Below are 20,550 nucleotides of genomic sequence, written 5' to 3' on the forward strand. Positions count from 1 at the left end.
ATCATGCATCCACCTCCTCTAGCTCTAATACAACACAAACCTGCTTTTCCTCCCTCTACCCAGCTCTTGTCTCACAACTCTGGACCTTCCCATTCTTTATTGGGATGTTTTAGACTCTACTCCCTTTTCATCTTACAGTCTTTGCCTGATCTCAGGCACTTTATGCCCTATTCTTCCTTCTGCCTTGCTGGTTCTACCATTCTCACCTGCATAAAGGCCACTTCCATTTCCCCTCTTGCTGCTCTCATGCTGCAACTTGCTACTTTATATCGCATTCCCCTTCTTCTCCACTCCCAGCCATTCTACCCCTCTTGTGGCCATTTCCGATTAGGTCTTCAACCATTTCCTACCCAGTTCCCGTATGCCAGTGATCTACTTCCTGCTCCTGCTTCTTTGCCACTGATGACCAGTCTGTTGCACTGTTCGCCCTTTCCTTCTTCATTGCCACAGTCTTATCTGTTTTCGCTACTCTCCCCTTATCCTGCCCTCCTCCTCTATCTTGGGAAAAATCTTTAGTATTTCTGTCCTTCAGCCGCTCCCGAAGGTGGAGGCATCAGTGGACCAGCAAGTAACTGAAGGCTTGCAAGTACAATGTGACGAGCCCATGTTGACATTGGGTTTTTTCAGTGAAAAATACAGCCTTACTGCTGAGTCTTACCAAACTTCAACTAAGACATGTTCTAAGAGTCATCCAAGATATTCGAAGTTTAATGCTGTGTTTATAATAAAGGCAATTCGACAGTTTCCAATTCTCCTGCCCCTTTGCATTCCATATCTTAAACATTTTATTTAACATGTTTCCAAGATGGTTTTAAGTTGATGTCTTCACAGATTTAGAAAGGCAAGTAAAAGAGATTCATCAACATCTTTCATGAACAAGATACAAACTGATTTGTGAATGGTGCTTTAAAGAAAATATCTTACTGGCTGCAATTCAATCTGAGAGGATATGAACACTACAGGATTTTAAACTCAGTGTGCATCACTCCGTTTTTTTTTTCTCTATCGCTGGAATCTGGACCAAGGCCCATAGTGCTGAAAACAGTACAGATAAGACTAAGTAGAAAGGATAAACTGAAGAAGATATGAAGTTCACAATCTGAGGTTGTGAGCAAGAATGACCGGCTAATTGGGCTGGATATTTCCTTGCGCAATTGCGAATCAGCTCACATCTCAGTAAGATGCAACAAAAGGGTAGACAGATGTAACATAGCTACAACAGGTACTTATGGAAGAAGCAACAAATAGGGAGTTGCAAATGGCTTGCTAAAATCTGTAAGCTGCATTTTTCCCACACCCACCAGAAAAGCAACCTTCAGCACTCGACAGCTCGATCTCTTCCAGATTAGTAAATCAATGTCAGTAAATGTTCAATGACCTGAGCAGATCAGGCAAGGTAACAGACCAACCACTTTGCCTTTTCTGACTTGGCATTAGTACACTGTTCATCCTCGAAATTGAGGAGTTGGGAGAGGGTGAATATGTGCCAGCTTCCCCATAGAAAATGCTGCCCTGACTTTGGAATAGTGGGCCATAAATCTTATGTGTACTGACCTGAAAAGAAGGATGTTCAAGGACCATCCATCTCCGTGGATGTGTGGCAACAGACACCTGTGACTCTAGAATCCACTGACTTCATTTAGGGAAGAATCATAACATAAAAACATAAGAAATAGGAGCAGGAGCCTGCTCCGCCATTCAATAAGATCATGGCTGATCTGATAATGGACTCAGCTCCACTTCTCCGCCCGCTCCCCATAACCCCTCATTGGCCCATCACTCAAGAAACTGTCTATTTCGGTCTTAAATTTATTTACTGTCCCAGCTTCCACAGCTCTCTGAGGCAGCGAATTCCACAGATTTACAACCCTCTGAGAGAATAAATTTCTCCTCATCTCAGTTCTAAATGGGCGGCCCCTTATTCTAAGATCATGCCCCCTAGTTCTAGTCACCCTCATCAGTGGAAACATCCTCTCTGCATCCACCTTGTCAAGCCCCCTCATAATCTTAGATGTTTCTATAAGATCATCTCTCATTCTTCTGAATTCCAATGAGTAGAGGCCCAAACTACTCAACCTATCCTCATCCCCGGGATCAACCTATTGAACCTTCTCTGAACTGCCTCCAAAGCAAATATATCCTTTCGTAAATATGGAAACCAAAACTGCACGCAGTATTCCAGGTGTGGCCTCATCAATACCCTGTACAGCTATAACAAGACTTCCCTGCTTTTATATTCCATCCCCTTTGCAATAAAGGCCAAGATACCATTGGCCTTCCTGATCACTTGCTGTACCTGCATACTATCCTTTTGTGTTTCATGCACAACTACCCCCAGGTCCCGCTGTACTGCAGCACTTTGCAATCTTTCTCCATTTAAATAATAACTTGCTCTTTGATTGTTTTTCTGCCCAAGTGCATGACCTCACACTTTCCATCATTATACTCCATCTGCCAAATTCTTGCCCACTCACTTAGCCTGTCTATGTCCTCCTGCAGCCCCTTTATGTCCTCCTCACACATTGCCCTTCCTCCCATCTTTGTATCGTCAGCAAACTTGGCTACGTTACACTCAGTTCCCTCTTCCAAGTCGCTAATATAGATTGTAAATAGTTGACATCCCAGCACTGATCCCTGCGGCACCCCACTGGTTACTGATTTGCCAACCAATGGAAGGTTGATTGCAGGTATGAATGGATGATGGGGAAGCTTCATTGGAATCTTTGCCAATACCCCCCACCATCCCACCCTCCCACCCACAGACCACTGCCTCCTCCTCTAGGTAATCACAGACCACTACTCTTGTGGCGTTTGGGGACAGATTAGGCAGCACATTGTGCACCAGCTTTCAGGCACTTGTGGCTGGGATGCAGGCAGCTGGTACCAATTAAACTGTACTCCACGGGGCCGAACTTGGTGAAGGCCAAGTCCCTCCCAAGTGCCGCCCAAAAGACCGCCGATAGCTGCCGAGACACCGGGCGGCACTTTGGGCGGGAAATTGATGAAAAATAATTTAAAAGTTGGGCCGTCGGCAAACGAGAGACGTACGCCATCAAACTGGGCGGGAGCGGGCGGGAGCTCTCAATGTCAGCGGCAAAGGCTCTTGTCGCCGAAGTGCCGCCGAGGATAGAGTCGGGCCCACGGAGGGTCGAAAACGTTCATATAAAAATGATTGGAAAAAAACATTACCCAGAAGACCTTCAGTCGCCGTGAAAAAAAATGTACTAAAAAGTTCAGTAACCGTTTTTTTTCAGTTTTTTAAACTTACCATGGGGGTTAGACCAGCCTCCTCGCGACGATCCTTCCCCCTGCTGGCACCGACTCCCACCGACTCCCGCCCACACCAATCTGGCATCTCAGCGGGCAGGAGGTCACTTGGGCCACTTGGCCATCCGCTGACATCAGCGGGCGGATCCCAGCAGTTCTCCCCTCCTGCCCGCTCCAGCCCAAGTGCAAACTGGCACTGGGCGCGATCCGGAGAGGAATGTCAGCGGAGGCAGTGGGCAGTAAGGCCATCAATTTCAGCCCCCATGAATTTGCAGTTTCAAGAGAGCAGGGCTGTAGTGTGCAGTCATCCGTGTTCTTTGCTACAACAGGGTAAAGTGAACCCACTGCTAAATGTTTTAATTATCTCAAAAGGTGGTTTTCTCCAGCAAAGAACAAGTACAATTGCAAACTGTACCCATTAGTGCAGAGTTCAAAATACCCATGGTACCAATTTGAAATTCAAATTGCGTTCTGAGAAAGTGGAATTAGTCTCTGCTCATTAAGCATGCGATCACTAGATTTTCAATATCTGTTAATCTGTAATGTTAATTGAGAAAGAAGGCAAGATCTTAACTCTTTGCAGCTCCGGTCCTATCTAAACTGAACCTGGCATTATAGCAGTAATTCTCCAAATTTGCACTGTCAGAGGAGAGGCTTGGCTGACGGGGGCACAGAGCAGGGCGATTTTAACCCGACCAGCAGAAACCAGGCAGGTGGGCAGTTAAAATTGCCCTGGCTCTTACATGTCTGATAGCCACCATGATACCAACATCTGCAATTTTAATCTGCTCTCCTGAGCAAGCGGCAAGGACCCAGAGCCAATCGGTTCCTTCTTTACAGATGCATGTTGCGGCCCGATGACATAATTGAGACCTAACTGTAATTTTAACTCAGGCCTGAGTGGGGAATCAACGTGGAGTTCAAATCGGGGCCCAGATATTTGGGTGCATGCTATGCATAAACTTCCACAGAAAATTGTCTTGATTGCACTCCTGGTAGCTGAGGCTACCTGTTGGGAGCACGAATTCAGAAAATGAGGCCTGTGTGTACAAGTCCAGAGCTCACCCAAAGGTGCATTGGTACAGAATTGAGTCATACAGACCAAGAAGGTGCTATTTTAATTGCCATCCATACTGATATTACTGACGTTATTTGAGGCAAAAGTCGGAAGTCTACAATTAACCTCTGCATTCCGGGGCTACGGAGTGGTAAAGTTAAAGGTTACTCTTGATTGTTAACTATTGACATCCATTAGAAAGACCAATTAAGTGTATGCAAAATGAGGATGGATTCAGGCTTGACAAGAATGCCCCTCTCTCACAGTCAGATAGCTTATTGACACTCACAGTCTAAGCTCTCAGAGCACTCATTTCAGCAAAATACTCAAAGGTCACTGGTGCCCATGGAATGATAGTCCAGCATGAATCAGCCCTTCAGGAGAGATGGGGGTGCGGGGCAGGGGTAAAATCAGGGAAATAGTGCAAAGATGTGATTTAATGACTTGCAACATATCTATACAAAAGCAAAATACTGCGGGTGTTGGAATCTGAAATAAAAACAGAAAATGCTGGAAATCTCAGCGGGTCAGGCAGCATCTGTGGAGAGAGAGACGGAGTTAACGTTAATGTTAACTCTGTTTCTCTCTCCACAGATGCTGCCTGACCTGCTGAGACCGGCAGCATTTTCTGTACAACATATCTTTAACTCACGAAAGGTACTTGGGTATTTGTGGCCACTGTGACAAACTTAATAATCCACTAGGGCCGGAATTTTCACAGGTAAGAACAGGTGGGATGGAGGCATGGGGGCGAACTGAAAGTTGTAAAAATGTAAAACACGACCCCAACGCACCATTAGCCCGCTCACGTTGACCTTTCGATCGAGCGGCAGAGTGTGACACGGTCCTGGTGGAGTTGGTGCTGGCAGCAAGCCCCAATATGGCGTGTCCAAGTGACTTTGCTGCTTCAACGGCCTCTGATAGTGAGGCTGCGATTTCACAAAGCATCTGAAAGGGGCAATAAATTGTTGTTTTCTTAAAAGGGCCTTCTGAAATGAAAAATAAAAATTATGTTTTTTTTTTAGCCCATATAGGTCAACTGTGTTCTGAAAATAAATTAACATTAAAAGGAATTCTAAATTGGAGTCTTCATCTCTTCAAGCTGAATTGCCTTCCATACCTAAACAAAATGGTCGTTCAGCACCAACACAAATGGCACAGCAAGCCAGGGAATGGACACCCAGCGTCTCGCACACAGCACTCCAGCTTTGTGCAGGGGGTCAACACTCCTCTGTTGAGTTTCTGTTGAACTGTGCACAATGGCTGTGGCCACTCTGACCTCTCTGACCTCTCCTCCTTCCACGAAGTGGACCTCTGACCAAGCCAATGCCTGCCCTCAGACAGGCCCAGGTTTTCTCACCACCTCACCGAAGGTGCGCGGCTCAGCTTACGGGTCGCTACCCCCCCGGTAGCCAACTAGGCCCCTACAGCAGTGCCTGGTCTCCAGTCGTCTTGGACCTCCTTGCCACTGGACCAGGATCTTGCTCTGCTAAGCCCGTGTGGTAGCTGGTCTGCAACGGCCACCCCACGTTAAAAGAACTCACGCACAGGCATCTTCCTCCCTTCAAAATGAAGTTTGGGACCTGGAACGTCAGGACCCTCATGGACAACTCCCACAGCGACAGGCTGGAATGCTGCACTGCCATAGTTGCCCAGGAACTTAGACGTTTCGATGTCGAAATCGCCTCCCTAAACGAGACCCGGCGGGCAGGGGAAGGCCATCTCAAAGAACAAGTTGGAGGTTGCACCTTCTTCTGGATAGGCAAACCAGACGAAGAACGCTGCCTCCATGGAGTTGGTTTGGCCATCAAGAACGAGCTGGTCGACTGCCTCAGAGACTCACCCTGCGGGATTAGCGAATGTCTCGTGTCTCTCCGACTCACCCTATCCTGGAACCAGTGCGCCGCAGTTATCAGTGTGTACGCCCCAACACTCGAAGCAACAGATGAGGCCAAAGAGGTATTCTCCTCCAGCCTCGAACAATCCCTGTCCTGCGTCCCCGCGGACAACAAACTGATCCTCCTTGGCGACTTCAACACCAGAGTCGGTAAGGACACAGCCCTCTGGGGAGGCGTGATCAGCAGAGAGGGGGAAGAGAAAACCAACTCCAGCAGTACCCTGCTCCTGACAAAATACCTCGAACACGACCTTGTCATCACTAACACCTTGTTCCACCAGAGGGACAAGTACAAGGCATCGTGGCAACACCCTCGCTCCAAGCACTGGCACCTGCCCGACAACGTCATCATTCGAGCGAGGGATCGCAAGGATGTGTGCATCACCCGCGCCATGACAGGAGCCAACGACTACTGGACGGACCACCGCCTAATTCGTTCCATTATCAACATTAATATAGCCCCAAAGTGATGACGTCAACAGAAGCAATGCCGCAGAAAAATCAATGCTGGGGCACTCAAAGACCCAGCTACAAGAGCCCTGTATAGCCAGCGCCTCACTGCCAAACTGTCGACCCTCGATGACCCGAGATGCAGAGTGCCCACTGCGCTTGGTCTGCCCTCCAGGCCACCATAACCAATGTTTGCGAATAGACGCTCGGCCACTCAACCAGGAAACACCAGGACTGGTTTGATGAGAATGACCAGGAGATCCAGGAGCTAATAAACTGCGAGCACAGGACATTTCTGAACCTGAAGCAACAACCCAACTCGGGAGCAGCAAAGCAGCGCTACAGAAAGCTGAAGGCCGAGGTCCAATAAAACCCGCGACCTAAAAATAGATGGTTGTTGGAGAAAGCACAGCAGATTCAGCAGCTGGCTGACAGCCATGACGTGCGAGGATTCTTCACCGCACTCAAGTCGACCTATGGCGCAAGCACCCAAGGCCCCACCTCCACTGCTGGCCAAGAACGGGGAGACACTTATCAAGGACACCGAGGCAGTCAGGACCCACTGGAAGGAGAACTTCGAAGATCTCCTTAATCGAGACTGCCTTTGACTCGAGTGTCCTCGACTCCAACCCGCAGCATGATACGCTTCACCTTCTCAGCAAAACCCCAGCCCTGCACAAGGTAGAAAAGGCCATCCGCCAGCTTAAGAACAACAAGGCATCGGGAGCGGATGGAATCCCCGCTGAGGCACTAAAGTATGGCGGAGAGGCACTGTTGGCGCGGATACATGACCTCATCTCTCTCATCTGGAAGGAGGAGAGCATGCTGGGAGATTTCAGAGATGCAGTAATCATGACCATCTTTAAAAAATTGGACCAGTCCGACTGCGGCAACTACAGAAGAATCTCCCTGTTATCAGCCACTGGGAAAGTCAATGCTAGAATCTTCCTCAACCGTCTTCTCCCTATGGCTGAGAAGCTCCTCCCAGAGTCACAGTGTGGATTTCATCCATTACGGGGCACAACGGACAGGATCTTCACGGCGCGACAACTGCAAGAGAAATGCAGGGAACAGCACCAACCCTTGTACATGGCCTGCTTTGACCTCACAAAGGCCTTTGACACTGTTAACCGCAAGGGACTATGGAGCATCCTCCTCCATTTCGGCTGCCCCCAAAAGTCTGTTGCCATCCTCCGCCTGCTCCACAACGACATGCAGGCCATGATCCTTACCAATGGATCCACCACAAACCCAGTGCATGTCCGGGCTGGGGTCAAGCAGGGCTGCGGCATCGCCCCAACCGTCTTCTCGATCTTCCTCGCTGCAATGCTCCATTTCATGCTCAATAAGCTCCCCGCTGGCATGGAACTAAACTATAAAACCAGTAGAAACCTGTTCAACCTTTGTCGCCTCCAGGCTAGATCCAAGATCGACCCATCCTCTGTCGTCGAGCTACAGTACGCGGACGACGCTTGCGTCTGCGCACATTCAGAGACTGAACTCCAAGTCATTGTCCACATCTTCTCCGAGGCGTACGAAAGCATGGGCCTTACACTAAACATCCGTAAGACAAAGGTCCTCCACCAACCTGACCCCGCCACACAGCACTGCCCCTCCCCCGGTCATCGAAATCCTCGGTGTGGCCTTGGACAACGTGGACCACTTTCCATACCTCGGGAGCAAAGGCAGACATCGACGACGAGGTCCAACACCACCTCCAGTGCACCAGCGCAGCCTTCGGCCGCCTGAGGAAGAGAGTGTTCAAAGACCAGGAGCTCAAATCTGGCACCAAGCTTATGGTCTACAGGGACCATATACCGTAGACACCTCAAATCACTGGAGAAATACCGCCAACGATGTCGCTGCAAGATTCTGCAAATCCCCTGGGAAGATAGACGCACCAATGTCAGTGTTCTCGATCAGGCCAACATCCCCAGCATCAAAGCACTGACCACACTCGACCAGCTCCGTTGGACGGGCCACATCGTCCGCATGCCCAACACAAGACTCCCAAAGCTTTGATGCTGGGGATGTTGGCCTGATCGAGAACGCTGACGTTGGTGCGTCTATCCTCCCAGGGGATTGGCAGGATCTTGCGGTGACATCGTTGGCGGTATTTCTCCAGTGATTTGAGGTGTCTACGGTATATGGTCCCTGTAGACCATAAGCTTGGTGCCAGATTTGAGCTCCTGGTCTTTGAACACTCTCTTCCTCAGGCGGCTGAAGGCTGCGCTGGTGCACTGGAGGTGGTATTGGACCTCGTCGTCGACGTCTGCCTTTGCTCCCGAGGTATGGAACTCCCACACTGCAAGTGAGCCCCAGGAGGGAAGAGGAAAAGATTCAAGGACCCCCCCCCAAGTGGAGGAAGAGCATCCGGGAGGGCGCTGAGCACCTTGAGTCTCGTCGCTGAGAGCATGCAGAAATCAAGCGAAGACAGCGAAAGGAGACTCCCCACCCACCCTTTCCTTCAACGACTGTCTGTCCCACCTGTGACAGAGACTGTAATTCCTGTATTGAACTGTACAGTCACCTGAGAACTCACTTTTAGAGTGGAAGCAACTCTTCCTCGATTTTGAGGGACTGCCTATGATGATGATGATGTATAATTGTAGTAAGGCTTCTTTACTCTTATACTCTAAATGTTGAAAGGGGAATTGTGGTTGTGGTCACTAGTTCAGCAGGTGGATGATTCCATCCCGCATATCCCGGCCAGAAAGGTGCTGTTTGGGATGCATCCTTCCTTCTGCTTCCTGCTCTTCTGCTCCTCCTCTTCTGCGTCTTTCTCTTTTGCTACTTACTCTTCCTGCTGCAAGCAAATGTTGTAAATCTGAAATAAAAGCATAAAATGCTGGAAGTACTCACCAGGTCGACCTGAGACATGAACTGTTTGTCTCTTCACAGATGTTGCCTGACCTGCTGAGTATTTCCAGCATTTTCTGTCTTCACAGAGGCTTTCCTTTATCATTTGAGGCCTTGCAGACATGCAGCAGTGCTCCCTGCACACTTAAAAAAAACTTTTAACATGTAATGCACCAAGCCACTACTTCATTAAAAAAAAAGCCCCAGTCCAAACACTTAAATGCAAACTTACCTAAAAGATGTGTGTGTCCCTTTAAGAGGTGCTGACAGCGCCTCTCTGTCAGTCTGCTGAATGCTGGGTTTTCACGGTGAGCTTAGGACCTAGCACTGAATTCAGTGCTAAAGTCAAAGTTCACTGAGGTGACATTAAGTCAACATGCGATGCCATCCTCTTTTAATTTACATTTCCAGAGCCCTCGCCAAATTGGCGGCCAACGAGTCATGCACTAGTGAAGGGTGCTGGAGTGGCGGCTGCCATTTTGAGACTAGATCGTGGCGAAAACTCGTGGCGGTAAGAGGGCGAATTTCTCAGCCAGCGTATCTTGTTTAACTCAAGAAGGCTAAATTTGACAATGAGTATTCAGAACATGGTAAAACTTATATAGACCACAAATTCTAACAAACCACTTTTTAATATTGAATTATTTTCTTAAACTATTCCCTGCTCGTCTATAAAACAAATTCATTGCCATTTAGAACTGTAACAGTGTATTTGAACAGCTTGCATTAGCCATCATCTTTTATTTTCCATTAATTCTTTATTTCAATTTTTTTTGCCCTTTCTTTCCTTCATTTAGTATTCATTTCTACTGTCTCTCTCTGTTAATCATTTTAGTTCTGGCTTTGTTCCTTTATCAAGTTTTAATTATTTAAACAAAATGCTTCCATACACGTCCCTTCTTCTCACTTTTATTATTTCTAGGACCTGAATGGACTATCTTTATTGTCTTGCTAACTGGATGCCTTGTGGCAGTCGTATTGAATGCGATTTTCAATGTTTTCTCAGCATACAGAAAGCAGGTAAGTTCTGCTGCACTATAATATTACAGGTCGCATATCACTATGCACATGACATAGTGTGATGATCAGAGGCTTGCTTTGTGAAGTCAGTATATGGTCAAATACCAAAATAACCCTATGTAAATCATACACGCTCCTTCAGTCTATTGAAATAAAACAGACATAGATACTGCTCAGTCCTGACTTTAATCAGATGATGGCATGAATATTTCAAAAGAGCCGCTAAAGTAAATAAAAGTGAACATTTTAACTGATAAAGCTATCATCTGAGAAAGCCTCAGAAAATATTCATTTTGTGCTGTCTGAAGGATCACTTTAGTTTTCCCTCCTCCCAGAAGTGAAAAGTGACCCATCATTGCTCCTTATCCAATATTGGCATCCACCACTGATCTTTTAATCTACATCCTGTTTCATTTAACTTACCATTAGTTTTTAATTGCCGCAACAATTTTCTTTTCCTCTGTTTTTGACTTTTGTTAATTAAAATACCTTTCACTCTCCAGTTAAACAGTTTGCACTATATGTAAACATATCTGCAACATTTGTATGAGAAATGGCTTGAAGTTAGGCGTTGCAAAAATTACTACAGGAATTCTCAGTGTTTATGCAATTGCTTTGTTTGCTACTTCTATTGAGGCACTAACCCATTAAAACAGTTGAAAAAGAATTTTGACATGAATGCATTAAGTAGTACATTAATATTTAAAGAGCTGCATTTCAGGGGAAAAAAATATTGATTTTGCTCCTACCTCACATCTGCCGTTGGTTTAGACTGGCTGTTATTAAGTAAAGTCATGTACTTGGAGAGGGTCTTCCACAGGACAGGTTCAGAAGGATAGCCATTATCAAGTTGAACAGAATGAAATTGAGCCATTGCCTTTGCGACAAGTCTGCAGAGAACAAAATAAAATAATGCATGTATTATTAATTTATATATTATTCATGTATTATTAATTAGTGTATTAATACTATTATGAATTATGTTTTGAGCTTCTAAATCTTTCACAAAAATATGGAAAAAAATCAGTACTTATTTGTATTTTGTTGCTAATGATGACGCTTTAAAGTACTGCATTTTCAGGCCTATCACATACACACCTTTACTGTTAGTCCAGACGAACAACATGCAATTAAAGGGACATTATACAGATCACTTCATTAAATGCACACCGTATGGTATAAGTGCTTTGATGAGTATCTGTGTGTGCCACAACAGCAGAAGGCCCCTCTCTTAAAAATATCTATTGCCATCTTTGCAGAGAAGGTTGCCCGAGAACCAGCGACAGCAGCGGAAAACTGGTAAGGGTCCGGCAAGACTGTTCCCAATCACAGCCCTGGAAAGTTGAATTGCAGGTCTCACTGGGGCGTCGCAGAGATCGCCCACCTGAGCGGGTGCTGAGCCCAGGTTCGAGAGAGAGGGTAAGTCCTGCAAAATCCACAATCTGGGTTGGCTCGATGTTAAGTACTGTGTGGGCTACCCGTCGGCTTATGTGATGTACTCTCCGTCGGCTCGGCTTCGGTTTATGCGATGTACTATCATTCACTGTGGTCCTTCAAATGAGCCTGCGCTATGGCGAGCCTGCCCCCTCCCCTTGCTGCTAACCATTTGTCTGTTCTTTTATATTTTGCGGATGTTTCAGATACATCCAGTAACGGAGAAGACCCCGCCACAGCTCGCCACAAGCGGTAATGGATGACACCGAACTCAGCCATCCTGCAGAAGCTCCACAGGAGGAGGAGGAGGAGGAGGAAGATGCTTTTGGGGGGGGGGGGGAGGAGAATGATCAGTCGGTGGTATTGAATTTGGAGGAGGTCGATGCCACGGAGGGAGAAAGGGTTTTAGCCTGCCCTACGCAAGAGGAGACATATGTCGGTTATGCACCATCCGAGGTCCCGGGTCCCAGTGGGTTGAAGGATCCCACACCCAGGGCAGCAACAGGTCCATCGGTACAGAGGCAGAGATGTGAAGAGCGCTCTCGCAAGATGCAGGCTCCACGGGAGGTGGTAGAGCTGACAGGAGTGACTGGGGAGAGCGTCCGGCTCACCAGATCACTCCTTGTGGGCCATGGGTGGGATCTCGGCAAGCACAGCAGCACTATCTGCTGACATTCGGGAGCGCAGGTCTGAGATGGTCACTGCAACTCGGGGAAAACACCGAGGCTGGGCGGCAATTGACGGTCTCGAGTGATGTGACTCCAATCCCCAGACCAACCTCACCAGTCAGCATGTAGATCGATCCACAGGCAGGAGAGTCCGAGGCCAGAGGTTTTCAGGGGCTTCCATTGGCGTCTCCTTCGTCTGTCCCCCAACATGCAGAGGGCCGCACCTGACAAACTAATAAGAAGCTTGGGCTCACTGGGACTAGGGCTAAGCCGGCGGTAATGGGCAAGGCTGATGGCAAGGGCAAGCAAGACGGGCAGCACAGCGGTGTTTAAATAAGGGGGTGGGGGAGAGGTGACTGCAGCTGCTGTCCTTCTTGTTGTTGGTGTTACCGTCATTTTTCTGTTCTTTTGTTCTTCTTTCATGTTGTTGTTGTGGTTGGTTGTTTGCATTATTGTTATTTATGTGACGTTAATGTAAAAGTTTAATATAATACCAAAAGTTTTTATGAAGGTTAAGTACAAGTGTACAAATGTTTAATAAATTTCAACTTATTTTTTCAAAGAAACCAAACTTCTGCAGTGTCTCATTCGCAGAATAACTGGGGGAAATAGTCAACGTGGTGGGATACAATGGGCACTCCATGATGAAATGGCCATTCAGCCTTCATGCAAAGCAGTGAAGTATCAGCTGCCGATGTAAGGCTCTTGCAATGGCGTAAGGTCCATGAGGCCCCCTCCTGTGTCCTCCTGGGGATGGTCATGGTGGCATGGGTTCGTCGTCCTCCTCCTCCTCCTCCTCATCCTCCTCCTTCTCCTCCTCCTCATCCTCCTCCTTCTCCTCCTCCTCCTCCCCCCCTCTCTCCTGAGGTGGTTCTGCAATCCCCATTGGCAAATCCTGTTTCCTCATGCTGGCTAAGTTGGGTAGCATGCAGCACACCACAGTGAACTCATTGTGCTGAAGGGAGTATTGCAGGGAGCCGGCAGAGTGGTCCAGGCATCGGAAGCGCTGCTTCTGCACTCCAATTATCTTTTTGACAGTGTTGTGTGTGGCTATATGGCTGCTATTGTAGCGATGCTCGGCTTGTGTCTGAGGGTTGCGGAGGGAGGTCATGAGCCAGGTGGCGAGCCTGTAACCTTTGTTCCCCAGCATCCAGCTCTGGCACTCTGGCCTTCCATTCTGGTGCAAACAGCTGTGAGACACAGCTCTCACGCAAGATGAAAGCATCATGGATGCTCCCTGGAAATTTTGCATTTACTGACATGATGCACCGAGTATGGTGGCAGACAACCTGAACGTTCAGTGACTAGAATTGCTTTCGGTTTCGGTAAATCTCCGGATCCTTAAAATGTGCTCGCAAGGCGATATGCGTACAGTCAATGACCGCCTGTACCTTCGGGAAGCCAGCAATTCATGCAAAGCCTGCAGCCCTCTCATTCAGTAAGTTGATGAAATCCTTCCTGCGTTGCAAACAGAGCATTAGACACCTGCCGAAAGCAGCCGCAGGCATAGAAGGCAAGTGCCGCAGTCACCTTGATCTCGATGGTCAGTGCAATCCTCCTTACGCTTGTAAGCTGTATGTCTGCCTATATGAGCTGGCATATCTCTGTGACCACCTCTTTTTGAAAGCACAGCCTTCTAACGGACTGTGCCTCAGTCAGGTGGAGGTATGGCGATGTTCCCTGTAAACTCGTCGGGGGTAATGCCTCCTCCCCATAAGTCTGCGACCTCTTTGATTATGCTGATAATGCTGTCGAATAAGCCTTCTTCTATGATTATCCTGGATAGCATAAGCAGTCACTAAATATAGCACAGATAGAATAGGCCCAATTCTTATAATGTCCTTAAATGCTCTTAAATGTCCCTAGAAACGAATTAAAAACTCACTAATCTCTAAATGCAGCCTTCCCTCCAAAACCTTCAACTCAGCTCCATTTTCCAAGGTGGCACCATTATATCCGATTTCGATCCGACTCGACCAGGTAAGACAAGCTTTTTCAGATCGGTATTTATCACTGTCCTTAAAAATGTCGTTATTGGCCAAATTCACAAAAACAGCGATATCGTTATTTTTGACGCCAAGTGACGTCATAAAAACGGTTCTGAAAAAAGGCGGTCGTTATTTTTTAATGACGGCGTTAAACCACTGGCCAAATTTGAAAGATGTCCTTAAATTTTTTTCACGGCAAAAAAAACATTTTAACGTGAAAAGATGCGTTAAAATGTGCGATAGGCTGGGGAATTTCTAGCCTAAGAGATTTGCAACACGGGGCAGGAGAAATTTCACATAGAGAATTAGAATGCTGTGAAATTCACTTCTAGAGTCAGCGATTGAGGCTGAAACTGTCAACGTTTAAGCTTAGACTCTATAGTTAGATGAAGCAAAATGGGTTGAAGGGATATGGGTGCAGGATGGATAAATGTAATTCAGTATTTACTTGCACGGAGGGCAAATGCAGAAATGGATTAGTTGGACCGAATGGCCTGTTGCTGTGCAGTAGTTTCTATGTACAGCCCTGGAGGACATCACTTCCAACCCTTGTCAAAATCTTCTCCAATAAGATCAATACGCATTATTCCTAAACAAGGGTTGTATAACAACTGGATCATCAGATTGTGATCAGGGCTCCAAGCCAAGATCAAGGAGGCAATTTTCATCGAACTCACTTGGGAGGAAACTGACAGGACTGGATTGGCCACCCATTTTATAACACAGCTCAATTTTGCTATCAATTGACTTCACTAGGCAGTAAGGTTGGCGGGGTGTTAAACAGGCAGCTGCTCTGAGTTTGTCAGTTTCTTCCTGAGCGGGTTAGGTTAAAATGACCCCCCAACTGTTGTGCCTCAGTTTAAATAATCTCATCATCATCATCATCATCATAGGCGGTCCCTCGGACGAGGATGACTCGCTTCCACGAGAGTTCACAGATGTTTCAGTGAAGGACCCGATGTTCCAGTCCTGAACTCCAATTGAGGGGGTGGAAGATGCCTGTGCGTGGATTTTTTTAACGTGAGGTGACCGTTGCACACCAGCCACCACACGGGCTTGACAGAGCTAGGTCTTGGTCCAGTGGCAAGGATTAACCAAGACGACTGGAGACCTGCTCTGCTGCACGGACCTAGTGCGCACACATATCGCAGTGTGGGCTGGCCCGTGCTGCCCCTGGGCCCTCGGCTCTTCTGGGCCCCGTACCCTCAATCGCCACACCTCCGCCACGATCTCTCGCCGCTCCTCCGTCACAAACATTCACCGCATCTCACCACAAGCACTCACCTCTTATCCGCTCCGACCTTCCCACTCCTCCGTATCTGGGCCCTGCCGATGCTCCTGCCCACACTCCAAAACGGTGACCAGATAGCATTTACTCACTGAGCTATCGGTGGAGCTAATTTGATCTTTTTATTTGATGAATGGTGAGATCGACCAATACCGGTTCTGACGAAGTGTCATCAACCTGAAACGTTAACTCTGTTTCTCACTCCACAGGTGCTGCCTGACCTGCTGAGTATTTTCAGCATTTTCTGTTTTTATTTCAGATTTCCAGCCTCTGCAGTATTTTGCTTTTGTGTTCGACCAATACCTCTGTTGGGTGTAAAGCATTGCTAAATTTCCTCCTCTGGGTGATGTACGCAGACCTGCCAGGTGTAACTCAATAGCAGTGATGACTGTATATATTAATTTGACATGGCAACCTCGTTGTGATGATATTATTAGATTTAACTTGTCCAACCAAACCAGCGGTGCTGAAACTGTAATCTCATAGAAACGTTTAAAATTCTGACGGGTTTAGACAGGTTAGATGCGGGAAGAATGTTGTCAATGTTGGGGAAGTCCAGAACCAGGGGTCACAGTCTAAGGATAAGGGGTAAGCCATTTAGGACCGAGATGAGGAGAAACTTCTTCACTCAGAGAGTGGTGAACCTGTGGAATTCTCTACCACAGAAAGTTGTTGAGGCCAATTCACTAAATATATTCAAAAAGGAGTTAGATGAAGTCCTTACTACTTGGGGAATCAAGGGGTATGGTGAGAAAGCAGGAATGGGGTACTGAAGTTACATGTTCAGCCATGAACTCATTGAATGGCGGTGCAGGCTCGAAGGGCCGAATGGCCTACTCCTGCACCTATTTTCTATGTTTCTAACCACGTTATAAAGGGGCTAAATTTGCAAAGATGGCAGATGACTTGAGCAAGATTGATTGAGTTGTGCTGCTAAGCAGGGTTAACAACATTGGCAAAAAGTGGAATGCTTAAGCAGAAAGAAACCATGTTTGTCTCTTAGTTAAAAGAAGGGCACATAGTAAAACCAAACCAAATTGGCCATCTGGTCATGTCCAAATATAAATTAGACTAAAGCATAAATATTTCTACTGGGAAAAGGAAAATAGCCCAAGAGAACAAGGGTAGGTATCAAATTCAGCTGAGGACAATGAAAGGTGCTATCAGAACAGTCAAAGAACACTGGGAAAGAGAATGGGTGTGGTAGTAATAGTCTTTCCCAGCTATGTTAGGTGTCAGATGGCCATTAAGAACTGTAAAAGGCCATTGAAGGATTGCACAGGGCCAATTAAGGTGCAGTTCCAAGGTATAGCAGATGCTTTAAATGGCTACTTTGCGTCAGTCTTCACTACCAATAACATAACATGGGATTACTGCTGCAATTCAGTATGTTAAAATAGATGTGGATACAGTCCTTGTTAGATTTAATGATCACAAAATGGATCGGGCTGCTGGCCCCGATGGCATTCACGCTCATCGAAGTGGGAGGTGTGCTCTGTGAGGCACGTGCTCATGTAGCTAATGGCCAAGAAATACCAGCCTCCCCGGGTCCGTACGGAGTGTGTACGGAGTGTGTACGGGGCGTGTACAGAGTGTGTACGGAGTGTGTACGGAGTGTGTACAGAGTGTGTACGGGGCGTGTACAGAGTGTGTACAGAGTGTGTACGGGTACGGAGTGTGTACGGAGTGTGTACGGGGCGTGTACAGAGTGTGTACGGAGTGTGTACGGAGTGTGTACAGAGTGTGTACGGGGCGTGTACAGAGTGTGTACAGAGTGTGTACGGGGCGTGTACAGAGTGTGTACGGTGTGTGTACGGAGCGTGTACAGAGCGTGTACGGAGTGTGTACGTGTGTACAGAGTGTGTACGGGGCGTGTACAGAGTGTGTACGGAGCGTGTACGGAGCGTGTACGGAGCGTGTACGGAGTGTGTACGGAGTGTGTACAGAGTGTGTACGGGGCGTGTACAGAGTGTGTACCGAGTGTGTACGGGGCATGTACAGAGTGTGTACGGAGTGTGTACAGAGTGCGTACCGAGTGTGTACGGAGTGCGTACAGAGTGTGTACGGAGTGTGTACAGACCCGGGAAGGCATCGCAAAAGCCGGCTTTCAGCACACAACGCGCATGTGCTGAAAACCGGCTTTTCCAATCTGTCAAGCTCCAGCTTGACAGATCCTCCACATCTCCACATCCAGGACATTCGCATGGGCAAGATTGCGGTATTTGCCCATATCTTGCCCAGTGGATGTCCTGAAAACTCTTGTGCCTGATAAAAGCAAACGCATAGTCTACTTTTACAGGCATAAAAGTTTTAAAACACACTTAAAACACAAAAGATAAAATTAAAAAAACACATTTTATTTTTAAAAACCCTGCCCACTATGTTAAATTTATTTTAAAGCATAATTTAAAAAACTTTTTAAAAAATCGGAAAAATATATTATTTTAATAATACATAAATAACTTTAATTTAAATTAATGTTAAATATGTAGTGTATTTTTTCTATTTTTTATTACTGTTTTTTGTGTTTGTTGGGGGGGGGGGGGTTCTCATTCATAATAATGGGAACTCCAACTTACGGAGTTCCCATTGTGATGAATGAGAACATACTGTACCTTGATTGGCTGCCCAGAGCCATGTGACTGCAGCTGCAGCCCTGGCCTGTCCCGATGTGCACGCGCTGCGACGCACAGTCAGGGGAGGCCTCAGGACTGGGGTCGCTCGTGGGCGCAGCAGCTACGGGTAGGTGCGCTTCTTTTTTCTCGAATCCAGTCGAACGCCCGCGGGAAGGAGAAACCGGGATTTCTGGGCCAATAACTTGCTGGACTCTGGGATTGTTCCCATGGGCCGGGCAGAGGCCCATGTGGTAGCTGTATTTAAAAAGCTAAATAGGTCAGAACCAGGAATCTGTACACCTATTAGTTTGACTTCAGTTATAGACAGTTTATTAGACAGGATCATTCGAGATGCAGTGTATAATCAGCTTGAAAGAGAAAGGGTTATTTGGGAACAGGAGTAGGCCATCAAGCTCCTTCAGGCCTGCTGTGCCATTCAATTAGGCCATGCACCTGTACCTCAACTCCATTTGTTCCATGTCCCTTCCATAAACTTACCTAATAAGAATCAGTAGATCTTGAAAGTTTCAATTGACCCAGCATTCACAACCTTTTGGGGGGAGAGAGTTCCAGATTTCCACTCCTTTAGTGTGAAAAATACTCACTCCTGGATGGCCGAGATCTAATGTTAAATTTGTGCCCCTTGTTCTGGAATCCCCCACCAGAGAAAATCGTTTCTCTGTACCTATTCTATTAAATCCTCATATCATTTTAAACACCTCAATTAGATCAACCATCAACCTACTAAACACAAGCAAATACAAACCAACTTTATACAATCTGTCCGCATAACTTAACTCCTAAAGCCCCAGTACCATTCTGGCGAAAGGCCAATATATCTTTCCTGAGGGGCAGTGCCCAAAACTCAACGCAGAACTCCAGACGGGATCTGATCAAGGCTCTGTTCAGCTGAAGCATCACTTACTCACTTTTGAATTCCAACCCTCTTGAGACAAAGGCTAATATGCCATTTGATTATTTTTTTGTGCCTATGCACTAGCTTTTATTGATTTGTGTACATGGACACCCAAATCCCCTTGCGTCAACTGGTGGAAGGCAAGTCACCTGTCCAACTGTGCTCATGGTTTGTGCTGAACTCAATTACTTACAGTAGAAAATAGCAGCCACATCACAATAGCAGTGGTTCACTGCCTGGCTACTGATTCTGGTCAAATCCCCAATTTAAGCTGAGAAGGTCTGGTGTCAAAGACATTCAGAACAGTGCTTGCCTTGAGTTCAGACAACAGTGTTAATGCTCCTTGTTAACCTTGGCTACAGATATTCCTGTATTGACCTTCTCTCCTTGTCCTGAGCCTTGTCAAATTTGATGTGTTATCAGTATGGTATAAACAAAATTATTAAAGTATTGAAAGTCCAAAATTTGACACCCAGTATTTGTTACGTTAGAGAACTCGGTCAGGATTGCAATACAAACCCCAATTTTCCACTGCATCTGATGTTAGAGAAGGAAAAATAGCCACTATATCCAGTGTTCCTGGCTGAAAACGTGTACATGATGAGGTCAAGTTGGGCTTGGATGTGAGGGCCAACAAGGAACGCTACAAGGACACGTTCAAAGCCTCCCTGATAAAGTGCAATATCCCCACTGACACCTGGGAGTCCCTGGCCCAAGACCGCCCTAAGTGGAGGAAGTGCATCCGAGAGGGCGCTGAGCAGCTCGAGTCTCAACGCCGAGAGCATCCAGAAATCAAGCATAGGCAGCGGAAAGAGCGTGCGGCAAACCAGTCTCACCCGACCCTTCCCTCAATGACTATCTGTCCCACCTGTGACAGAGACTGTGGCTCTCGTATTGGACTGTTCAACCACCAAAGGAGCGGAAGCAAGTCTTCCTCGATTCCAAGGGACTGCCGATGATGATGAGTAGAATAGCCTACTGGTGCTTACTGGATAAGCTCACACATGAAGAACGTCCTCTTGTTGCAGTACTGGAAGGCGACTGGCACCTATGGAATCATCGGGCAGATTCCACGCTCCCACGATCCCAGC

The 20,550-nt window shown here is 46.9% G+C and overlaps 1 protein-coding gene across 1 annotated transcript in view; it reads right to left on the reverse strand.

Moving 5' to 3' along the window:
- The window catches only part of LOC139279662 (ethanolamine kinase 1-like), a 610,209-nt gene that overhangs the window by 420,860 nt on the left and 168,799 nt on the right, over positions 1-20,550 (reverse strand). Inside the window, exon 3 of the mRNA XM_070898767.1 lies at positions 11,300-11,440. Coding sequence (XP_070754868.1) covers positions 11,300-11,440 — 141 coding nt within the window. The remainder of the gene's footprint in view (positions 1-11,299; positions 11,441-20,550) is intronic.

The sequence above is a fragment of the Pristiophorus japonicus genome, chromosome 14, assembly GCF_044704955.1.
Source record: "Pristiophorus japonicus isolate sPriJap1 chromosome 14, sPriJap1.hap1, whole genome shotgun sequence".
Taxonomy (NCBI): domain Eukaryota; kingdom Metazoa; phylum Chordata; class Chondrichthyes; family Pristiophoridae; genus Pristiophorus; species Pristiophorus japonicus.